The 22,257-nt window shown below is 61.1% G+C and overlaps 1 protein-coding gene across 1 annotated transcript; it reads left to right on the top strand.

Moving 5' to 3' along the window:
• Positions 1-5,865: 5,865 nt before the first annotated feature.
• On the top strand, positions 5,866-20,603 carry PLXNA3 (plexin A3). The gene is made up of 33 exons (XM_022566614.3): positions 5,866-5,967; positions 7,816-8,438; positions 8,769-9,308; positions 9,748-9,930; positions 10,921-11,049; positions 11,119-11,219; positions 11,485-11,608; positions 11,694-11,850; positions 11,927-12,026; positions 12,204-12,318; positions 12,458-12,658; positions 12,862-12,958; positions 13,089-13,279; positions 13,359-13,504; positions 13,591-13,711; positions 13,827-13,963; positions 14,046-14,216; positions 14,421-14,514; positions 14,600-14,839; positions 14,918-15,061; positions 15,139-15,373; positions 15,460-15,602; positions 15,690-15,946; positions 16,035-16,101; positions 16,197-16,343; positions 16,429-16,588; positions 16,750-16,853; positions 17,083-17,179; positions 17,474-17,664; positions 17,968-18,137; positions 18,658-18,870; positions 19,023-19,173; positions 20,146-20,603. Exons 2-33 carry the CDS (start codon positions 7,842-7,844, stop codon positions 20,239-20,241), a joined length of 5,619 nt encoding a protein of 1,872 aa, XP_022422322.1. The 5' UTR covers positions 5,866-5,967; positions 7,816-7,841; the 3' UTR covers positions 20,242-20,603.
• Positions 20,604-22,257: the final 1,654 nt, after the last annotated feature.

Genomic DNA, 22,257 nt, shown 5'->3' with positions numbered 1-22,257 from the left:
GCAGTCAGGGGAGGAGACCCCCTTCCCTGTGGCCATTGGAGGGATGGAAAAGACACCATGGTTGGTGGGGCCCAAGGGAGGAGCCCCTTATCCTAAGAAAGGGCTGAGAAAGGGCCAGCTTTCTGCTTGGCAGTCTTGGGCTCCCTACTTCCTCACTGGAGGCCAGTGCAGGCCAGCACTCCTGCCAGGAAGGGCACTGTCGTGCTGGGGGCCCTCTCCTCGGGACCTTGAACTCATGTGAGTGTGGAGTGTAGGGGAGAGGTCCGGGGGCTGCAGAGGAAAGTTGGGGGCTGCTGGGACAGCTATTATCTGATGCTCTAGAACTACACGAGGTCACCAAGGCCAGTGAGTGCTCACCAAGGCTTCTGGGGACTAGTGTTTGCCGGGGGTGGGGGTGGGCTAGGCGGTGAGGAGAGCAGGTGTGTCGACACAGGAAGGCAGGCTGGAGGTGAGTGGGGTGGAAGGGAGGGAAGGAGAGAGGGGAAGGCGAGGAAGGGAGGAAAGGTCAGAGAGGCAGTGCCCAGAATGAGCGGGAGGGGCGGGGGCCAGCTCTTCACCCTCAGGGTCCAGTTGCCCCAACAAAGCACTCGCGTTTATTGCTTAACAATACGCCCCCCAGTAGCCTACGTGTCTCTCCAGATCTGTGCATACAGAGCCTCCTCCGTTTTAAATCTTTTTAAAACTTTTTGGCCGTGCCATGCAGCCTGCAGGATCTTAGTTCCCCAGCCAGGGATGGAACCCGTGCCCCGGAAGTGGAAGTGCCAAGTCCTAACCATTGGACGGCCAGGGAAGGCATAATTAATTTTCCAGACAGTGGCAGACTCCCCCGCCCCCGGCCCCTCCCATTTTGCAGCACCACCACCAGGTGAGAGTCCTGGTTCCCAGGCTTCGAGCACAGTGCACTGTCACTCCTCAAGGGGTGGGGGACATATGCAACCTGAGATGGCACATGTGGTCTCTAACTGTGGGATTTTGTTTTTTATTTTCAATTTTTTTCAGCTGAGGAAAAATTCACATAACATAAAAATAACCATTAGCCATTTAAAAATGCACATTTCAGTGGCATTGAGTATATCCGCAATGTTGTGCAACCATCACCTCTATCTACTCCCAGAATATTTTTATCGTCTTAAAAGGTGAGAAGAGGGCTCCCCTGGTGGCGCAGTGGTTGAGAGTCCGCCTGCCGATGCAGGGGACACGGGTTCGTGCCCTGGTCCGGGAAGATCCCACATGCTGCGGAGCAGCTGGGCCCTTGAGCCATGACCGCTGGGCGTGCGCGTCCGGAGCCTGTGCTCCACGGTGGGAGAGGCCACAGCAGTGAGAGGCCCGCGTACCGCAAAAAAAAAAAAAAAAAAAAAAAAATAAGGTGAGAAGAAATGTCTATTGTTTTAGCTACTCAGTTTGTGGAACTTTGTTACAGCAGCCACAGGAAACTTATACGCCTTACTTAGACCACACAGAAAAATGAACTTGACATGGGTTGTAGACCTAAAAGTAAAAGCTAAAACTAAAACTATATATAAATAAAACATGGGGGAAAACCTTTGTGACCTTGGTCTATGCAAAGTTTTCTTAGACAGGAGACAAAAAACAATCATAAAAGGAAAAACTGATAAATTAGACTTCATCAAAAATCCAAACTTTTGCTCTTTAAAAGATACTATTATGAAAATGAAAAGACAAGCCACTGGCTTGGAGAAAAGAAAATATTTTTATGACAGAGGGCTTGTATCCAGGATATGTTTTGCATGCACGTGCGCACGTGTGCGCACGCACACACACACACACGTAAACTCCTGCAAATCAATAAAAATGAGACAAACATCCTAATTTTAAAAAACGGGCAAAAGGGACTTCCCTGGTGGTCCAGTGGTTAGGACTCTGTGCTTCCACCGCTAGGGGGCACAGGTTCGATCCCCGGTCAGGGAACTAAGATCCTTCATGCCCTGTGCATGTGGCCGAATGAGAAACAAAAAAACAGGCAAAAGATTTGAATACACAATGTCACAAAAGACGAATAAGAATGGCAATAGCAACACAACATTGTAAATCAATTATACTCCAATAATTTTTTTTTAAAAAACGGTAAAAAACAAGTGAAAAGATGCTCACCATCTTCATGGTGACAGCAAGCAGATGGGCAGCCACCTGGGGCTGGGCGGAGGGAACCCAGAGGGGCCTCTGGGCTGATGGAAATGGCCTGTATCTTGGCTGGAGGGTGGTTAAAAGGGGTATGTATTTGTCAAAACTCATTGAACTGTACCCTTAAAGTGGGGTCATTTATTGTCTGTAAATTATACCCCAATAAAGCTCATTTTAAAAGAAAACAGGAAAAGAAGGCAACTAATGAAACCGGTTACCTAAAGGGGTAGGAGGGAACCAGGTGATAGGGATGCGAGAGGGAGTGATGCTCCTCTGGATGTGTCTCTTCTGATGTAGTTTTGACTTCTGGACACATGTTGCTATTTTACATACTAAAAAAAAAATCAACAGGATGGGGGGGAAAAGCTAAAACTGAATACAAACAAATTCTCCCAAGTGTATTTCAAATGAATAACATAGCTATATTAAAAGGAAAGATTTTTCTTTTTTGGCCGTGCTCTTCTTGGCTTGTGGGATCTCGGTTCCCCGACCAGGGATTGGACCCGGGCCACGGCAGTGAAAGCCTAACCACTAGGCCACCAGGGAACTCCCATAAAGGGAAATTTTTTTTAAAAGCTACCCAAGGGACTTCCCTGGTGGTTCAGTGGTTAAGAATCCATCTTCCAATGCAGGGGATGGGGGTTCGATCCCTGTTTCTGGGAACTAAGATACCATGAGTGGCATGGCCAAAAAAACAAACACAAAACAAAAAAACAATAATGGATTACAGTCCATCGAATAAAATCCACATCCCCGAGTCCACACTGATAATGAATATATAGATAGATGAACAGAGGAGTTCTTCCTGACAGGAGAATGCCAATGAATGAATGTCGGAGGGATCATAGAGGGAGAAGAATCACTGTTTTGTAACCATCAGAGTAATCATTGATTTAGGCAAGAATTATCAATGACTGGTAACATTTTGATAAAAACAGAATATTTACCTAGTTTCAAAGTATCTTCCTACAAGCTGCTTTTTAGTTCCAAAGGGAAAAATAATAACTGTCCACTTGAGAAACTGGCAGTCACCACCTTAACCAAATGCTTAAAGTTAACATCACAGTGAAGGGACAAAACAATAACACTTGCCTCCTGATAAGAAGCACAGAGAGGGCCTGGTAGCCTCCCAATACCACACAGCCCAAATCGCACCCTGAGAAAACATCAGACAAATCCAACCTGAGGACGTTCTGCCAAACACCTGGCCTGCACTCTTCAAAAATGTCCATGTCATGAAAGGCCAAGAAAAGCAGAGGAATGTTCCAGATTAAAGGGAACCAAAGAGACATGAGAACAAATGCCACGTGGGATCCTAGACTGGATCCTGGATCAGAAAAAACATCATGAGGACAATTGGTGAAATTCGAATGAGACCTTAGATAAAATGATGTTATCGTATTAACATTAACATTTCTCATGTTGATGGTTATACTTTGGTTATGTAAGAGTCTATAATAATCATACAGTAATTATGCTGTGGTTATGAAATACAGAGTGAAGTATTTAGGGGCAAAGGGGTAAGCTGTATGCAGACATAGTTACTTAGACATAGTTGATAGCTTACTTAGACACAGTTGATAAAAATATTATTTTTATATATAATAAACACATATGCACCCACAAGTGAGAGGGAGAGAGAGCGAGAGAGAATGAGAAAGCAAATGGAACAAAATATGAACTCTTGGTGAATGTGGGTTAAGGGTACATGGGAGCTTTCTGTACTATTCTTACAGCTTTTTTGTAAGTCTGAAATAATTTCAAATTATAAAGTTAAAAAGAAAGCTACCGCTTCTATCCAACGTTGACTGGAGGGTGTAGCCAGGGCAATTAGGCAACACAACGAAATAAAAGGCGTCCAGGTTGGAAAGGAAGAAGTAAAACTATCTCTATTCTCAGATGACATAATCTTGTAGGTGCAAAATCCTAATAATCTTCTAAAAAATATATTAGAACTAATAAATGAGTTCAGCAAAGTTGCAGGATGAAAGATCATTACACAAAAATCAATCGTAAAAAAAAAAAAAAAAAAAAAAAAAAAAAAAAAAATCAATCGTACTTCTATACCATAGCAATAAACAATTTCGTTTACAATAGCATTATAAAGAATAAAATACTTAGGAATGAATTTAACAATAGAAATGCAAGACTTGTACACTGTAAACTAGACAATGTCATTGAAAGACAATAAAGAAAACCTGAATAAATGGAAAAATATTTAGTTAGGGTTCTCCAGAGTAACAGAACAGGATACACACACACACACACACACACACACACACACACACACACACGATTTATTTTGAGGAATTAGCTCATGAGATTGTGAGGGCTGGCAAGGTGGCAAGTCTAAAATTTGTAGGGCAGGTCGGCAAGCTGCAACCTCAAGCAGGACTTCTACATTACAGTCTTGAGGCAGAATATCTATTTCTCCTGGAAACCTCAGTTTTTGCTTTTAAGGCCTTCAGTTGAGTGGACAAGACTCACCCACATTATGGAGGGTAATCTTTACTTAAAGTCAACCGATTGTCGGTGTTGACCACACCTACAAAATTCCTTCACAGCAACACTTAGATGAGAGTTTGATTAAATAACTGCAGACTACAGCCTAGCCAAGTTGAAATTAATACACATAAAGTTAATCATTACATCCCATGCTCATGGATGGAAAGAATCTTGTTAAGATGGCAACACTCTCCAATTGATTTACAGATTCAATTCAATCCCTATCAAACCCTTGCTGGCTTTTTTGCAGAAACTGACAAGCTCATCCTAAAATTCATATGGGGCAGACCCGGGAGGACTGCTAAGGGGTATATGGGGGCTTGCTTCAAGGGTGACAGATGAATTATAGGTCAGTAAATCTGTTTAAAAAGAAAAGGAGGGCTTCCCTGGTGGCGCAGTGGTAGAGAGTCCGCCTGCCGATGTAGGGGACACGGGTTCGTGCCCCGGTCCGGGAGGATCCCACGTGCCACGGAGCGGCTGGGCCCGTGAGCCATGGCCGCTGAGCCTGCGCGTCCGGAGCCTGTGCTCCGCAACGGGAGAGGCCACAACAGTGAGAGGCCCGCGTACCAAAAAAAAGAAAAGAAAAGGAAACCAAGGGAATGAAAACCTCCGATTCAGGGCCGCGGTGGCTGGCTGGGGAAGGGGCCAGGTGTAAATGGCCTACAGCCTCAAGTCCTCGTGCTGAGCATCTGCATGTTATTCGCCGCGGGCCCTCCGGATTAAGGACCGTCAGGGGGAGAGTATCCTGAGCCAGGACCGCGAGTCCCCGGCTGGTGTGCGCCCTAAGGATTGGGACACCGGAGGCCGCGCACCGGCGGCAGGTGGCCCCGGGCGCGCCTCCGAGCACCGGGGCGGGGTCTGCGCGTGCCCCGGGTCCTAGGGGGTGTGTGGCGCGGGCGCGCGCGGGTCCCAGGGTTGCGGGAGGCGGCGGTCCGGGGCGGGGGTGGCGGGGGAGAGGCGCGCGCCGCGGACGCGGCCATTGCGCGAGGGGGGTCGGCTCGCTGGGCGGGGACCCGGGCCGCTCACGGGGGCCCGGGCGAAGCACTGGGCCTCTCCCGGCCCCAGGGAGGGGCGGCCGCCGCCCGCGAGCCCTGCCGCTCGGCCCTCCCTGGGCGCCCCCACCCGGCGCGGTGGTACGGTCCGGGTTTAAAAGGCCCTGGCGGCCGCGGGCCGGCCCAGTGTGTGGGCGGCGGCGGCGGCGAGGGGTGTAAGGCGAGGGGTGCGGCGGCGGGGGCGCGCGAGTGGGGCGGTGTGGGGCTCGAGGGCGCGTCCACGTGGCCGGCGGGCGGCCACCCGGAGCCAGCGGCGGCAGAGGGACAGGTAGGTGGCCTCCATCCCCCCGCCGCCTGTGCGGGGCCGGCCTGCTCGGCGGCCCTGGGCTCCGGCAGCGCGGGGATTCGGCTCGGCCTTTAAGGGGTCGGGCCCTGCCCCTGCCTCTCGGGCGCCGGCCTGACTGGTCCTTCGTGCCCGGCGCCGGTAGGGACGGTCCGTCCGCGGCTAGCCCCCGGCCCGACGGGGACCCTTTGTGGCGGAGGAGCGGCCCCTGCAAGGACTGCTGCGGCGCCTCCGTCCACTAGGGTCCTCGTGGATCTGCCGGGGGTGGGGGGGCAATCCCTGGTGGGGGCAGGGCGAGCCGGGCAGGCAGCACCGCGCGGGGCGTTGGGGCGCGGGCGCTAGAGCCGGGTCTCTGCGAGGGTCTGTCCCCACCCTCGGGCTCTGCTGGCAGGGCCGTAGCAGAGAGGCTGGGCGTGCCTGTGATGCCCGAGGCTCCCGGTTACAGGCTGAGGTTTGGGATGGGCACTTGGGCTGCAAATTCTGCCTTTCCAGGTCTCCCTCCCGACCTGTCCCATCCCCATTCTTAGGCCTGTGTTCCTGTGCGGTGTGGAGGAGGTGAGGGTGGCATGAGGCCTCCCTTCTCCGTCTTCCTTTCTTCTCTGGCTCTTACATTAAGGATCCAGGATGCGGACCTGACAAAAGAGCCCCAGAGAGATGATCAGCCTGAGCTGAAACTTTGCAGTTCCAAGCTGGGTCTTCTCCTTGTTCTAGCAAATGCATTTTTTCCCCTTTCCTTGGTTGCTGCCTTGGTTTGGTTCCCCGCACCCTCCCCAAGCTGAGTAACTTGTGTCTCCCTTGGGGCTTGGGCACTGAGAGGGTATCGCTGAGCCCTGCCCCCTTGGCTGCCACGACACTTCTCTGCTGTCTTTGCTGCCTGGAGCTGGCCGAGGGCTGGGTGTGGCCTAGGGGTGAAGACCCAGCCAAGCCTAGTACTGCTCCTGTGGTCCCCCACCCCGTCTCCCCAAAGTCTCAGCTGTATTTCAGAATGCTGCTCCCCTTCCATAGGGCTCCTTGGGCCCCCCTGCATCTCCCCTTCCCCAGCTAACGTGTGGATTTGGAGGGAGAGCCGCGCAGGGCTGCCTGGGCATCCGTCTGGCTGTGCCTGAGCAGAGCCTGACTTATGTCTGTCTCTGTGCTTTGCTCTGGGGGCAGGCGACTCGGCTTTGTGTTCCAGCCGGTAGGCTAGATGGCAGGCTCCTCCTGGACAGCCAGCAGACGGAGGCCCCTGGGGCGAGGAGGCAGCCGGGGCCAGGAAGGTGGAAGTGGCAGCCCTGGTTCCCATCTGGTCTCAGGCTTTGATGCCTCAGACCTCTGTCCAGGGGTGGTGTCCTGACACCAATTTGCGATTGTTCTCTCCCTACCTTTTCTCCTTTCCCCAGCTAGGGTGTGAGGCACGTCTGTGGCCTTGGCTTGCCCATGGTTGGGTTGCTCTTGTGTGCGGCTGGCCACCCTCAGCTCTGGAATCTGGTGTTTGGCTTCTCCTTCCTGGAGGGCCCCCCACCCTGCCTTTCCTAGCACCTGGCTCTGCTGCCCCCTTGGGTGTGGCCCAGCTGAGGCGAGGCCTCCTGGCTCCTTTCCAGCAGTGGGTGGGGGATGATTGATGGCCCCCAAGTCTGCCTGTGCTCGCTGCTCACTCGTGCGCCCTGGCGGAGGCCCCTCCTCTCTCCCAGCCGTGGTCGCCATCTGGGGCTCTGGTATGGTGGTGGGCGACTGGCCTCCACCCTCTGTGGCGTGGCTCTCGGCCTGCTGGGGGCCGTAGGCCAGGCAGGGCCGGAGGCGGCTGGGCGCCCTGGGCCGGGGGGCCTCTGACCGGCACTCCCCGTCTCTCCTCAGGCCCACCCCCGGGGCAGCTGCTGGCCATGCCTGCCGTCGGCCTCCTCCTGCTGTTCCTCCTTGCCGTGGGGCGGGCCCTGGGTGGCAGCACGCCCTTCCCTGCCTTCTCAGTGACGGACACTTCGCTCACCCATCTGGCCGTGCACCGGGTGACCGGGGAGGTGTTTGTGGGTGCGGTGAATCGCGTCTTCAAGCTGGCCCCCAACCTGACCGAGCTGCGGGTCCACGTCACGGGGCCCGTCGAGGACAACGCTCGCTGCTACCCACCCCCCAGCATGCGTGTCTGTGCCCACCGCCTGGCGCCTGTGGACAACGTGAACAAGCTGCTGCTCATAGACTACGCAGCCCGCCGCCTGGTGGCCTGCGGCAGCATCTGGCAGGGCATCTGCCAGTTCCTGCGCCTGGACGACCTCTTCAAGCTGGGCGAGCCGCACCACCGCAAGGAGCACTACCTGTCGGGGGCCCAGGAGCCGGACTCCATGGCGGGCGTCATCGTGGAGCAGGGCCAGGGGCCCAGCAAGCTGTTCGTGGGCACCGCCGTGGATGGCAAGTCTGAGTACTTCCCCACCCTGAGCTCCCGAAAGCTCATCGGCGACGAGGACGGTGCCGACATGTTCAGTCTGGTGGGTGAACCCGCCCACCTGCTCGGGCTCTCGCCCGCTGTCCGGCCCCCAACCCCTCCCCTCCCCTCCCCTCCCTTCTCGCCCCTCTGAAGAGCCAGCTCCCGTGCCCTCCTGCCTTCACTCTGTCCTGGCTCTGCCTCTGGAGCCTTTCTGGCCTGGGGTCCTGTGACCACGTGGGTCAGGGGCAGGGAGATTGTGAGGGAAGACCCCCGGGGGCCATGTTGTGGGCGCAGGGCCAGGCTGGGTGGCGGGGGCCCAGGGGCCATGGTTGGGGAGGTCGAGGGTGGACCTAGGCCTCGTCCCAGGCTGTGTCCTCCACCTGCTCCCCAGGTGTACCAGGACGAGTTCGTCTCCTCTCAGATCAAGATCCCCTCAGACACGCTGTCCTTGTACCCAGCCTTCGACATCTACTACGTCTACGGCTTTGTGAGCGCCTCCTTCGTGTACTTCCTGACACTGCAGCTGGATACCCAGCAGACACTGCTGGACACGGCAGGCGAGAAATTCTTCACGTCCAAGATCGTGCGCATGTGCTCGGGGGACTCGGAGTTCTACTCGTACGTGGAGTTCCCCATCGGCTGCTCCTGGCGCGGCGTGGAGTACCGCCTGGTGCAGAGCGCCCACCTGGCCAAGCCCGGCCTGCTGCTGGCCCAGGCCCTGGGTGTGCCGGCCGACGAGGACGTCCTCTTCACCATCTTCTCTCAGGGCCAGAAGAACCGGGCCAGCCCGCCGCGGCAGACCATCCTCTGCCTCTTTACCCTCAGCAGCATCAACGCCCACATCCGGCGCCGCATCCAGTCCTGCTACCGTGGGGAGGGCACGCTGGCCCTGCCTTGGCTGCTGAACAAGGAGCTGCCCTGTATCAACACCGTGAGCCCTCACCCGCCCCCACCCCTGCCCCCGGGCTGGGCCCTCTGCCCCTTCCTGGGTGTGCGGGGCCAGCTCAGGCGGTCGTACGGTAGCTGATGGGCCGCCACGTGTGCCAGCCTGGGCTCGGTCTTGGGAACGACAGCTTAGCCCGGGGTCCCCCGCCCCCGTCCTTCCCTCCCTGCCTCTGCTGCTTGTCTTTCCTCCCCGGCCTGCCTACCCACCACCTCTCTGTGTGGACCAGCTTGCTCTCCCTGCTGCTGCCTGCTCGCCTCCCTCCTCAGCCCCCGATTTCCTGTGGGGTCCTGGGGCAAACAGTTGGTCTTGGCTGCTAAGGAGCGAGCTCCAGATTCTGCTCCCTCCTAGAACGTGGGCTCTCATTGCCTCTGTCCAGCTGGTGCCCCCAAGCTCTTACTCATGCGTCCTCCTCCTGTTTCACCAGCCCATGCAGATAAATGGAAACTTCTGCGGGCTGGTGTTGAACCAGCCGCTGGGCGGCCTGCACGTGATCGAGGGGCTGCCCCTGCTAGCCGACAGTACTGATGGCATGGCCAGTGTGGCCGCCTACCCCTACCAGCAGCACTCTGTGGTCTTCATTGGCACCCGCAGTGGCAGTCTGAAGAAGGTGAGCCCCGGAACGCTCGGCATGTGGGCGTCAGGGCGCACTGAGATGCAGACGAGGGCTGGGGTCAAGAACGTGCGGCTGAGCCCTGCAGCACCTTGGATGGGGCCTGGCCCCTGGGGGAAGGGGGACTTCCCAGGCTGGGACCCAGGAGCCCAGCTGTGCTCCACGGGTGGCCTCTCAGCCACCCATGCTTGCAGTGCCACTGCCCGCCGTGGCCTGAATCGCTGGCTTCCTGTGGCTCTGGGGGCAGACCGGGCCCACCTCCGGTCCTCCCTGCTGGGAGAGCAGGAGCCGTCGTTGCTGGGTCCTCAGTCGAATGAACGAGGAGACAAATGTGGACCTAACCCTCCTTGCCCTCTTGTCCCCTCATGGGCACGGGGGCTGCAGTGCCGGCAGGGCCGCAGCTGCTCCTGTTCCAGGGTGTTCTGAAGGGACAGGAGTCAGGACAACTGCCACATTCCCTTCCTGCTCACCTGGGGGATGCGGGGCTGTCCCTGGGGGAGGTCTGGGGTGGCCGGGGGAATGTTTGTGAAGGGAGCCACCGAGCTTCTGGGGCCTGGTCTGCTTCCCTCCTGGTCCCCGTCTTGCATTTGTCACAGCTTTATTGGGGTGTAAGTGCCGTGTCACAACCCCCCCCCCCCGTTTAAAGCATACATCTCAGTGATTTCAGTAAGTCTGCGGAGTTACTCAAGCATAACCGCTATCTCATTCCAGGATGTTGCCATGATCCTAAAAATCCCTTCCCTTTTAGCTTTCACACTTTCCCTGTCCCCCAACTCTAGGCAACGCTCATCTCTGTCTCTGTGTCCTGGGAGCCTTTTTGGATTGGCTGTGTCACACCCAAGGGCCTCCAGGGGGCAGCCTTGGCGTCCTCCTTCCCTGGTCTGTGAGAAGGGGGGCGGCGGGCAGGCTGGGTCCCTGGCTCGAGAATAGGACGCCTGGGCGCGTGGGGTGCTGCTGTGGCGTCAGGTGGCTGGTCTCGTGGCCCAGGTACGGGTCGACGGCTCTCAGGAGGCCCACCTGTATGAGACGGTGCCTGTGGTGGACGGCAGCCCCATACTGCGCGACCTGCTCTTCAGCCCCGACCACCGGCACGTCTACCTCCTGAGCGAGAAGCAGGTGGGCCCGGCAGGCGGTGCGGCAGGGGTGGGACAGGGGTGGGGCGGGTGCTGACACGGCTGCCCCCAGGTGAGCCAGCTCCCGGTGGAGACCTGCGAGCAGTACCCAAGCTGCGCCGCCTGCCTGGGCTCGGGGGACCCGCACTGTGGGTGGTGCGTGCTGCGGCACAGGTAAGGAGCCGCCCAAGTGCCCACTCCCCCGAGCTGTGCCCCTGTGGCCTCCCCTCCCTGCCCTTCTACTTTGTCCAGCTAGCGAGTGGAACCTCTACCCCGAGTGACATCCCTCGGACCCCGGGGAATGAGGCCGAGGCATGCGGTTGCCTGGTGCCGTGGGCTGGGCCGGCTGTCCCCTCCATCCCCCCCAGGCCCCCGCTGCACTCCCGCTCCGGGCCTTGCTGGGGCAGCGGTGGGATGGGCCTGGCCTGACCCCGCACAGATGCTGCCGCCGAGGGGCCTGTCCAGGCGCCTCGGCCCCGCGTGGCTTCGCCAAGGAGCTGAGCAAGTGTGTCCAGGTGCGGGTCCGGCCCAACAATGTGTCGGTGACATCGCCTGGGGTGCAGGTGAGTGGTGCGGAGCGTGCGGGTGTAGAGGCCCGTGCATACGTGTTGGGGGCGTTCCCAGCTCTGGGCCCTCTGCTTCCCCCAGCTGACCGTGGCCATAAGCAACGTGCCGGACCTCAGTGCGGGCGTGAGCTGTGCCTTTGAGGAGGTGACCGAGAGCGAGGCCGTCCTGCTGCCCTCTGGAGAGTTACACTGTTCCTCGCCTTCCCTGCAGGAGCTCCGGGCTCTCACCCGGGGGCATGGTCAGTGGCTGGGCCGCGGGGGGCAGGGCTGCTCTCCGTCCACGGCTCACGTGTGGCTCCCCTGGGCTCGCTGCAGGGGCCGCGCGCACCGTGCAGCTGCAGCTGCTCTCCAAGGAGAGCGGCGTGAGCTTTGCTGGGGCTGACTTCGTCTTCTACAACTGCAGCGCCCTCCAGTCGTGAGTACTGGCCCCCTCCCCGACCCCTGTTCCCGCGTCTCTGTTGCTCGCGGTGTCGTGTAGGCCTCAGGCGGGCCCCGGTGCCTTTTGCCTTTGGTTCCCCGTGTGTCCCGCAGGTGGGACGGTGAGGGGCCAGGCCCGGTCTGCTCCGTGATTTCTGAAGCCTCTCCCCTCTAGGTGCATGTCCTGCGTCGGCAGCCCTTACCCCTGCCACTGGTGTAAGTACCGCCACGTGTGTACCAGCCACCCCCACGAGTGCTCCTTCCAGGAGGGCAGGGTCCACAGCCCCGAGGTGAGGCGGGCGCCACACGCGAGGGGGCTGGGCTCTGCGCCGGCCGGCCCCGGGCTTTTCTGCCTTCGGTCTTGGGGTTTTCTTGGAGCCCCCTTAACCGGGGGCCAGCCCAGCTGGCTGATGGGCGTTCTCCTCTCAGGGCTGCCCTGAGATCCTGCCCAGTGGGGACCTCCTGATCCCAGCAGGCGTCATGCAGCCTCTCACCCTGCGGGCCAAGAACCTGCCGCAGCCCCAGTCGGGCCAGAAGAACTACGAGTGTGTGGTCCGGGTGCAGGGGCGGCAGCAGCGGGTGCCCGCCGTCCGCTTCAACAGCAGCAGCGTGCAATGCCAGAACGCCTCGGTGAGGCCCACCCACCCCGCCTCCCTCGGGGGTCCAGGCTGTGCGGGGCTGGGCGTGGTGCAGATCTGTGCCCAGCAGACTCTTCTAGAAGCCTCAGCTGACAGTGGCCAGGGACCTTCTGAGTGTGCTGCTGGGGATTTCTGAGCTGGGGGAGGGGCGGTCTGTGCACCTTCACTGGGGTCACGCGGGTCCCTCTCCCCCAGTACTCCTATGAAGGCGATGAGTATGGTGACACCGAGCTGGACTTCTCCGTGGTCTGGGATGGAGATTTCCCCATCGACAAGCCCGCTACCTTCCGAGGTGACCGGCGGGATGGGGCCGAGGAGCTCGCCTCCTGGGGCGGAGAAGGCACGTGCTGGGGCCGGGCCCACAGGGGGACCCTTCGTCGGGGCCCGTAGCTGCTCCCCAGCGGCGCCTTCTGTGCCCACAGCCCTCCTGTACAAGTGCTGGGCGCAGCGGCCCAGCTGTGGCCTCTGCCTCAAGGCTGACCCTCGCTTCAACTGTGGCTGGTGCATCTCGGAGCATAGGTGCCAGCTGCGGGCCCACTGCCCGGCCCCCAAGACCAACTGGATGCACCCAAACCAGAAGGGCGCTCGCTGCAGCCACCCCCGCATTGCCCAGGTCGGCCTCCCCACCACCCGCCGCCCTCTGGGTACCCACTGCCTCGGCTCACCCTCCCGCCTCCCCTCCTGCTCCGCAGATCCACCCGCTCATGGGGCCCAAGGAGGGAGGCACCCGGATCACCATCGTGGGCGAGAACCTGGGCCTCACCTCCCGAGACGTGGGCCTGCGGGTGGCTGGCGTGCGCTGCAACTCCATCCCCGCCGAGTACGTCAGTGCCGAGAGGTGAGTGCAGCTGCGCGGGCGCTGGGCCTCCCCGCAGCCTGTGGCCAGGCGCCCAGGCCTGACCTCCGACCTGACCCGACCCCTAGGGTCGTGTGTGAGATGGAGGAGTCGCTGGTGCCCAGCCCGCCACCAGGGCCTGCGGAGCTCTGCGTCAGCGACTGCTCGGCTGACTTCCGCACGCAGTCTGAGCAGCTCTACAGTTTCGTGGTACGTGGGCTGCCCGCCCCCTTCCCTCTCCCACTCCTTCCTGGCGGGGGCTGTGGCCTGGCCCTGTTGGGCGCCCGCCGTCTCCCCACTCCCCTCAGGGCTGCTTCTCCCGTAGACGCCCACGTTCGACCGCGTGAGTCCCAGTCGGGGCCCAGCCTCGGGGGGCACGCGGATCACCATTTCCGGTCATTCTCTGGACGCCGGCAGCAGAGTCACAGTGACCGTGAGAGATGGCGAGTGCCAGTTCGTGAGGTGAGTGTTGCAGGTGGGGGCCATGGGGCCGGCAGGTGGCAGCCCTGGGCAGCCTGCTCCAAGTCCCCGCTTGCTGACATAGGAGGGATGCTGAAGCGATCGTGTGCATCTCGCCTGTCTCCACCCTGGGTCCGAGCCAGGCCTCCATCACCCTGGCCATCGACCGCGCCAACATCTCCAGTCCCGGTGTCCTCTACACCTACACCCAGGACCCCACCGTCACTCGCCTCGAGCCCACCTGGAGCATCATCAAGTAAGGCCCTCGGGAGAATGGGGCCTGGCTGGCAGAGGGGAGGCTGGGGGCCAGGTCCTTGAGTGCCCGGCCTGGGCCTCGCCTGGTGACCAGGTGACCTAGGGTTGGGGAGACCCTGGGCTCCCATGGCAGCCTCGATAACGCTCCAGGGCTGGGCTCAGGGTGGTGGGGAGGAAGCCTGAGGCCCCTCACCCCCATACCTAGTGGAAGCACCTCCATCACCGTGAGTGGGACCCACCTGCTGACGGTCCAGGAGCCCCGGGTCCGGGCCAAGTACCGAGGCATCGAGACCACCAACGTGAGTGCCAGCTGCCGCCATCCCACCCCTGACCCTCTGCCCGCTGTGGCCTCACGTGCTGGGCTGCCCACCTTTGTCCCCACAGACGTGCCAGGTGATCAATGACACCGCCATGCTGTGTAAGGCCCCTGGCATCTTCCTGGGGCGGCCCCAGCCGCAGGCCCAGGGTGAGCACCCTGACGAGTTCGGCTTCCTGCTGGACCACGTGCAGACGGCCCGTTCCCTCAACCGGTCCTCCTTCACCTACTACCCCGACCCCAGCTTCGAGCCACTGGGGCCCTCTGGGGTCCTGGATGTGAAACCTGGCTCCCACGTAGTGCTGAAGGTGCCAGTGTGGTGGGCGCCTAGGGCGGGAGGGGCGGGGCGGTGGGGAGCCCTGGCCAGCAGCGCTCTCCATCTGCAGGGCAAGAATCTGATCCCTGCGGCGGCCGGCAGCTCCCGCCTCAACTACACGGTGCTGATCGGGGGCCAGCCGTGCACGCTCACTGTCTCGGACACGCAACTCCTGTGTGACTCCCCCAGCCAGACGGGCCGGCAGCCGGTCATGGTGGGTAGGGGGCAGGGAGGCTGCCAGAGCAGCCTGGGGCGGGGGTGCGGGTCAGCTTACGGCGCCTGTCTCTGCAGGTGCTCGTGGGCGGCCTGGAGTTCTGGCTGGGCACCCTGCACATCACGGCTGACCGGGCGCTGAGCCTGCCGGCCGTGGTGGGGCTGGCGGCGGGGGGCGCGCTTCTGCTGCTGGCCATCACCGCCGTGCTGGTCGCCTACAAACGCAAGACTCAGGATGCCGACCGCACGCTCAGGCGCCTCCAGCTCCAGATGGACAACTTGGAGTCCCGGGTGGCCCTGGAATGCAAGGAAGGTGCCTGCATGAGGGTGGGGGGTGGGGCAGGTGGCAGGGGCTCCCTCCTCCCTCTCTGCTCACCGTCTCTCACCGGCCCTCCCCAGCCTTCGCTGAGCTGCAGACAGACATCAACGAGCTGACAAACCACATGGATGGCGTGCAGATCCCCTTCCTGGACTACCGGACCTACGCCGTGCGTGTGCTCTTCCCGGGCATCGAGGCCCACCCAGTGCTCAAGGAGCTGGATGTGAGTGCCCCCTGTTGCCTGCCCATGCCCTGTCGCCCCCAGGGCCACCTCCACCGTCTGAGATGCCCTGTCCCCCCCCGCCCCCAGACACCCCCCAATGTCGAGAAGGCCCTGCGTCTCTTCGGGCAGCTGCTACACAGCCGCGCCTTCGTGCTCACCTTTATCCACACTCTGGAGGCTCAGAGCAGCTTCTCCATGCGCGACCGTGGCACTGTGGCCTCGCTCACTATGGTGGCCCTGCAGAGCCGCCTCGATTATGCCACGGGGCTGCTCAAGCAACTGCTGGCGGACCTCATCGAGAAGAACCTCGAGAGCAAGAACCACCCAAAGCTGCTCCTGCGCAGGTACTTGGGTCCCCCTCCGCCAGCCCTGCCCCTCCCCTGGGAAGTCCAGCCCTGCCCGGCCGGGGCCCCAGCACCCCTTTCACCCTAGGACCGAGTCCGTGGCTGAGAAGATGCTCACCAACTGGTTCACCTTCCTGCTGCATAAGTTTCTGAAGGTGCGTGCACTCGAAGGGCAGGCGGGGGGCGAGGGGATGTGAGGAAGCAGTCGGCCGCAGGCGGGCGGCAAGCTGTGTCCCGGCCCTGGCTGCAGGAGTGCGCCGGGGAGCCGCTTTTCCTGCTCTACTGCGCCATCAAGCAGCAGATGGAGAAGGGCCCCATCGACGCCATCACAGGCGAGGCCCGCTACTCCCTGAGCGAGGACAAGCTCATCCGGCAGCAGATCGACTACAAGACGCTGGTGAGCGGGGGTCCAGGTGCGCAGGGTATCGGGCCTGAGGGGAAGCCTCACCCAGGACCCACCCTGTGGTCCCCCTCGCCCTCAGACCCTGCACTGTGTGTGCCCGGAGAGCGAGGGCAGCGCTCAGGTCCCGGTGAAGGTTCTCAATTGTGACAGTATCACCCAGGCCAAAGACAAGCTGCTAGATGCTGTGTACAAGGGCATCCCCTACTCTCAGCGTCCCAGAGCTGAGGACATGGACCTAGGTGAGGCCCCTGCCCTCTCCTCCTGGGCCCCCCCACCTCCTGTGGCCACGTTACCTTGGCTGGCGTTCACTCTCCCCACCTGAGCTCTGTCCTCTGAGGGCAGTGGGCCCAGGGTCCCAGGGCTCGTGGAGCAGGACCTCAGAGCTGCCTGTGGCCCGCAGAGTGGCGCCAGGGCCGCATGGCCCGCATCATTCTCCAGGACGAGGATGTCACCACCAAAACTGAGTGTGACTGGAAGAGGGTCAACTCACTGGCCCACTACCAGGTGAGGAGCCGGAGGTCCCCTCACGCCCAGGGCCCTTGTGAGCCATGGCCCTGCCCTGAGGCCACAGGAGTAGGGGTCCCGGCCCCTCCCCTCTCTGGCCCCCGCGCCACAGGCCCCCCTTGGGTAGCCGCCCCACACGTGCCCTGCCGGGCCAGGGTAGGCGGTGGCTCAGGCCCCTTGGCTTCTCGGCCTCCTGCATTGCCCCCTCCTCTGTCTCTGGGATTTGCAGGTGACAGATGGTTCCTTGGTGGCACTGGTGCCCAAACAAGTGTCAGCCTACAATATGGCCAACTCCTTCACCTTCACCCGCTCTCTCAGCCGTTATGGTAGGCGTCCTCGGTGTGGGGTCTCTGCTGGCCCCGTGCCCTGCAAGGCTGTGTCGGCCATCGTGGGGAACCCCCAGCCCCACCCCGTCTGAGCAGCCAGCCTGGCTCTGGCGGCCCCCCTGGACCCTGCTCTCAGGAGGTCTCTAGTTCCTTAGAGCCTAGAAGTGCAGTGGGCCCGTGAGAGCAGACGGGCCCCCTCGGCCTGCAGGGCTCCCGGGATGGAGGGGAGCGAGAGCCACGGCGATGGCTGGTGTGGCCCCACTGGCCTAAGGGGCACACCACCCTCTGCCCCAGAGAGCTTGCTCCGCACGGCCAGCAGCCCTGACAGCCTCCGCTCTCGGGCACCCATGATCACGCCCGACCAGGAGACGGGCACCAAGCTGTGGCACCTGGTGAAGAACCACGACCACGCCGACCACCGAGAGGGAGACCGAGGCAGCAAGATGGTCTCGGAGATCTACCTGACGCGGCTGCTGGCCACCAAGGTGTGGGCCTGCCCTGCGCCACCCTGGCCTTAGTGCACGTGCCTTGTAGCCTGGCCTTGGCCCTGGGGTTGGCCTGGGCTGCCTGGGGAAGGGGCCACTGGATTGTTCCAATCCCAAGGGACTTGCTCAACGCTTTTGCCACGGGAACTGCCACCCTGAGGTCGAGGCCAAGCTTGTCTGAGGGGTGGTGGCTGAGCAGGGAAGCCCTGCTCGTTGTCAAGCCTCTCCGTCCCCATCTGTCCTGCCGTGGGGACGTCCCGCCCTGGCTCCCCGTCAGCTGGTGTCCTTGCTGCGCCCCTGCAGGGCACACTGCAGAAGTTTGTGGACGACCTCTTCGAGACCGTGTTCAGCACGGCGCACCGGGGCTCGGCCCTGCCCCTGGCCATCAAGTACATGTTCGACTTCCTGGACGAGCAGGCCGACCAGCGGCAGATCGGCGATCCCGACGTGCGCCACACCTGGAAGAGCAACTGGTACTGCCGTGCACCGGCCCACGGGCGGGGGTGTGAGGAGGCTTGGCTGGGGCTCAGGGACCACGGTCAGGATGCCGGCGGGGGCTTGGCTGGTCACCCTGGCAGGAGAGGACAGCGGCCTGGCACTGATGGTGCCGCCGAGCACAGAGAGCAAGTGCGTGTGATTCCGCAGGCGGGCTCTGCCAGGGCTTTGGGCGTCTGGGATGTGGGTAGTGTGGCCAGCGCCCAGAGGTGTCCTTGGCCCTGCTGCTCACCTGGTGATACCGCTGACACAGGGCAGAGGTAACCAGAAGCCCGGTCCCGGGGTTAGCCGTGCGAGGGGGGCGCGTTGAAACTCACTGAGGACGGAAGACCGTCCACTCTGACTTCTCACTGCTTGAAGTCAGGCAGAAAATTGAAGAAGAGGCTGCTAGCTCTCAGTGTGTCACTCTCGCCACCTGTGGGCCTGCGGAGGTGAGCGCGGATGGGAGGGTGTGTGCAGGGAGATCGCGGAGCTGCGGGCCTTTGTCCCTCTGTCCAGCCTGCCCCTGCGCTTCTGGGTGAACGTGATCAAGAACCCACAGTTCGTCTTCGACATCCACAAGAGCAGCATCACGGACGCCTGCCTGTCGGTGGTGGCCCAGACCTTCATGGACTCCTGCTCGACGTCCGAGCACCGCCTGGGCAAGGACTCGCCCTCCAACAAGCTGCTCTACGCCAAGGACATCCCCAGCTACAAGAGCTGGGTGGAGAGGTGGGCCCCAGTGTGTGGGGAGGCGGGGCTGGGACCCCAGGGGACGCGGCTGCTGGGCGAGGGAAGAAGGCCCGGAGGCTGGCCTGGCAGCCGGGGCAGGGGTTTTGGTTTCTGTGGTGCCTGCTGGCACGACCTCCTCGGGGCCCCAACAGGTACTACCGGGACATCGCCAAGATGGCGTCCATCAGTGACCAGGACATGGACGCGTACCTGGTGGAGCAGTCCCGTCTCCATGCCAGTGACTTCAACGTCCTGAGCGCGCTCAGTGAGCTCTATTTCTACGTTACCAAGTACCGCCAGGAGGTGCGTGCCACCCCCTCGGGCCCCTGCTCTTTGGCTCTGAGGGTACAGCTGGTGGCAAAGGCAGGGGCGTGGTGGGGGTCAGCGAGCCCAGCTCTTGGACTCCTCACAGTTCCTCCCCCAACCAGGCCCTTAAGGTGGCACAGGTGACACGCTCTGTAGATGCTGGGATTTGAGGGGCCCAGTAGAGAAGCCACTGGCTGGAGCGCAAAGTTCTGGTCCGGCAGAAGTTAGGGGCTGGGAGCACACGGAGGGCTGGGTTGACGGGCTGGGGCCAAAGGTAGGCGCGGTCAGCCCACCTGCCCGGTTTGTGGCTGGAGAGTCAGGGAAGACAGATGCGCCGGCTCCAGGGTTGGATTCCTGGCTGGAGATGAGAATGGGTGGGCCCGGATAGGGCCCTGAGCCTGGATGAGCTCCCCAAGGCGGGGGCCATGGGCAGCTGGAGAGGGAGACGTGGCCCAAGAACTTGAGTGGCCCTGGGACATTCAAGAGGTGGCAGAGAAGAGGGGGGACCGGCTGCAGAGTCTGAGGAGGCTCGGGAGGGGCCCCCGAGTGCCAGACGGGTCCTGGAACACGCGTGAGGACCCCCCCCCCCAACCCCTGCCCTGGGCGTCAGGGAGGAGGGAGCGATGGGCTCTGTCGGGTGCTGCCCACGGTCACGGAAGGTGAGGCCCGAGATCGCGGAGACCTGGGTGAGAGAGGTCTGGGGTGGGGTGGGGTGGGGGTTAGGAGGGACGGGAAAGGGGGGCCTCCAGTCCAGACCACCCTGTGGGAGGGGCTGTGTGCTGGCTGTTGGAAGGCGGGAAGAGGTTGTGCAGTCGGAGGAGGGGTTGGGGTCAAGGAGGAGCTGCAGGCCCTTTCGGAGGCCAGATGCTGGGCCCCTCCCACGTGGGAGGGGCGGGGGGGCATCGGGGGTGGGGCTTGGCCAGGAGGAGCCCGCCCCTCAAGAGCCCGGCTCTGGGCCTCTTCCTGCAGGTTCTCACCGCTCTGGACCGAGATGCCTCTTGCCGGAAGCAGAAGCTGCGCCAGAAGTTGGAACATATCATCGGCCTCGCATCCAGCAACAGCTAAGGGAGGTGGACCCCGTGAGGAGGGGGCTTCTCAGTCCTGAGCCGTACTCCCGTGCAGAGGGGCGTCTCCCGCCTGGGTCCCGGGGCTGAGCCCTGGATCGGGTGGCATGAGGTCACCGGGCCAAGATGCCCCTGGTACAGCCGGGCCCCCGTCATTAGTGCCTTGCTTTGGGCCCTGCGTGGGGAGGGGGTGACCGGACCAAGCCCCCCACCCCGGCAGCAGCAATACCCCCGCCCTCCTGCCCTCGTGCCGGGGGTTGTGGTTGCCCCTGCCCTCCTTGCTATTTATACCCCAACCACCTATTTATTTAATTTATCTCCACCTCACCGTCGTCTCCATCTGTAAATACGCGCCCCCTCCTCCCCCGGCCCCCCCCCCGCCCCCCCCCGCCCCCCCCCCCCCCCCCCCGAGGTTGCCAGCCTCACTCACCTTCTCTCCTTGAGCCGTCCCGGCTCCCCTGTGACATGGTCAGACTTGGCCTAGCCTCTGGCCCCGCCCCCTTGCCCTGGCTGGCCCCACCCATGCCGAGGACGGGACCTCGGCCTCGGCACCAGCAGTCCTTGGGGCCGGTGAGGCACCGAAGTTGCCCTCGGACGGTGGCTCGGCCAAGGGGTCCCCCTGTGGCCACTGCAGCAGCCCCTCCAGACTTCTCGGGCCGGGACTGTACCCCCTCCCGGGGCCCCGTTCTCTCTGAGCGCCTGGAGAGCTCGAACCAGGCTCCTGCCAGGGCGTGAGCTGGGCCTGGGAGCACCGAACCTCCCTTCTCCGGGCCCTGCTGCTAAACCCCCTCAGTGTGGTCTGCGCGTCCGGACCCCTCATCCGCTGCCCTGTCCTGCGCCCGCCCCGAGGGGCAGAGGCAGCAGTGCCTTACTCCTTTGTCCTTCTGCCTCCTCAGAGGAATCTGGCCCCGGCCCGCGCTCCTGGAAACCCAATTGGCCCCTTTTTCTCTTTTTTGCATGAGGTTTTCTTTGTCCCTGTAACTTTTTTTCCTAATTAAATGTTGAGAAATGGATGCAGTGTGTGGCTTTGTCCTCGGTGCAGGTGGCTGCTCCCAGAACGTGGAAGCAGGTGGGGAGGCTGTCGGACTCTGCATGAGCTGCTCGCCCTTGATGGGGGGAAGGGTGACTCGTTGCAGGGTTTCTGAGGACTTGAGGTGCTCTAGGGCGACGTCCAATCCATCAGTGAGTCCTGGTGGCTCCACCTTCAAGACACATGCAGAATCCGCCCCCTTCTCCCCACCTCCACTGCCCCCAACTGGTCCAAGCCGCCCTTGTCGCTTGCCTGGATGCCAGGGTACCCATTTCTGCCCTGGCCGCCCTCAGCCTCTTCTCAGCTTGGGAGGCACTGGGACCCTCCCTCTTAACATACACGGTGGACCTTGTCCCCACTCTGTTCAAAACCATCCAGGGCTTCATGGCCCCCAAACGCCTTCATATCTGACAACTCTTTACTGTCCCAAGTGCACTGCAATCACTGTGCTCCTACCTACCTCCTACCTCTTACCCTCTTATGCCACACACCTGTTCAAGTAAGCCGGGTGGGGAGAAAGCAGGATGCGATTTTAAATAGAGCGGTCAGGAATGATTTCCGGGTGAGCCAGAGGGATCCCCAGAGGAAGAGGGTTCCAGACTGAAGAGAACCAGTGCAAAGGCCTTGAGGCAGTAGCCAGCCTGGCATGTTTTGTTTTTTTTTTAATAAACTTACTTGAGGGCTTCCCTGGTGGCGCAGTGGTTGAGAGTCCGCCTGCCGATGCGGGGGACACGGGTTTGCGCCCTGGTCCGGGAAGATCCCACATGCCACGGAGTGGCTGGGCCCGTGAGCCATGGCCGCTGAGCCTGTGCGTCCGGAGCCTGTGCTCTGCAACGGGAGAGGCCACAACAGTGAGAGGCCCGCGTACCGCAAAAAAAAAAAAAAAAAACAAAAAAAACCCCAATAAACTTACTTGAGGCAGGAGCCAGCCTGGCATGCTTTTGTTTTTTTTTTTAATAAACTTATTTATTTATATTTTTGGCTGTG

The sequence above is a fragment of the Delphinapterus leucas genome, chromosome X (genome assembly GCF_059928025.1).
Source record: "Delphinapterus leucas isolate spDelLeu-1000000601 "Yukka" chromosome X, BTC_Dleu_Yukka2, whole genome shotgun sequence".
NCBI lineage: Eukaryota > Metazoa > Chordata > Mammalia > Artiodactyla > Monodontidae > Delphinapterus > Delphinapterus leucas.
Note: the sequence above shows the minus strand (reverse complement) of the source record. Positions and strands in the feature narration are given on the sequence as shown.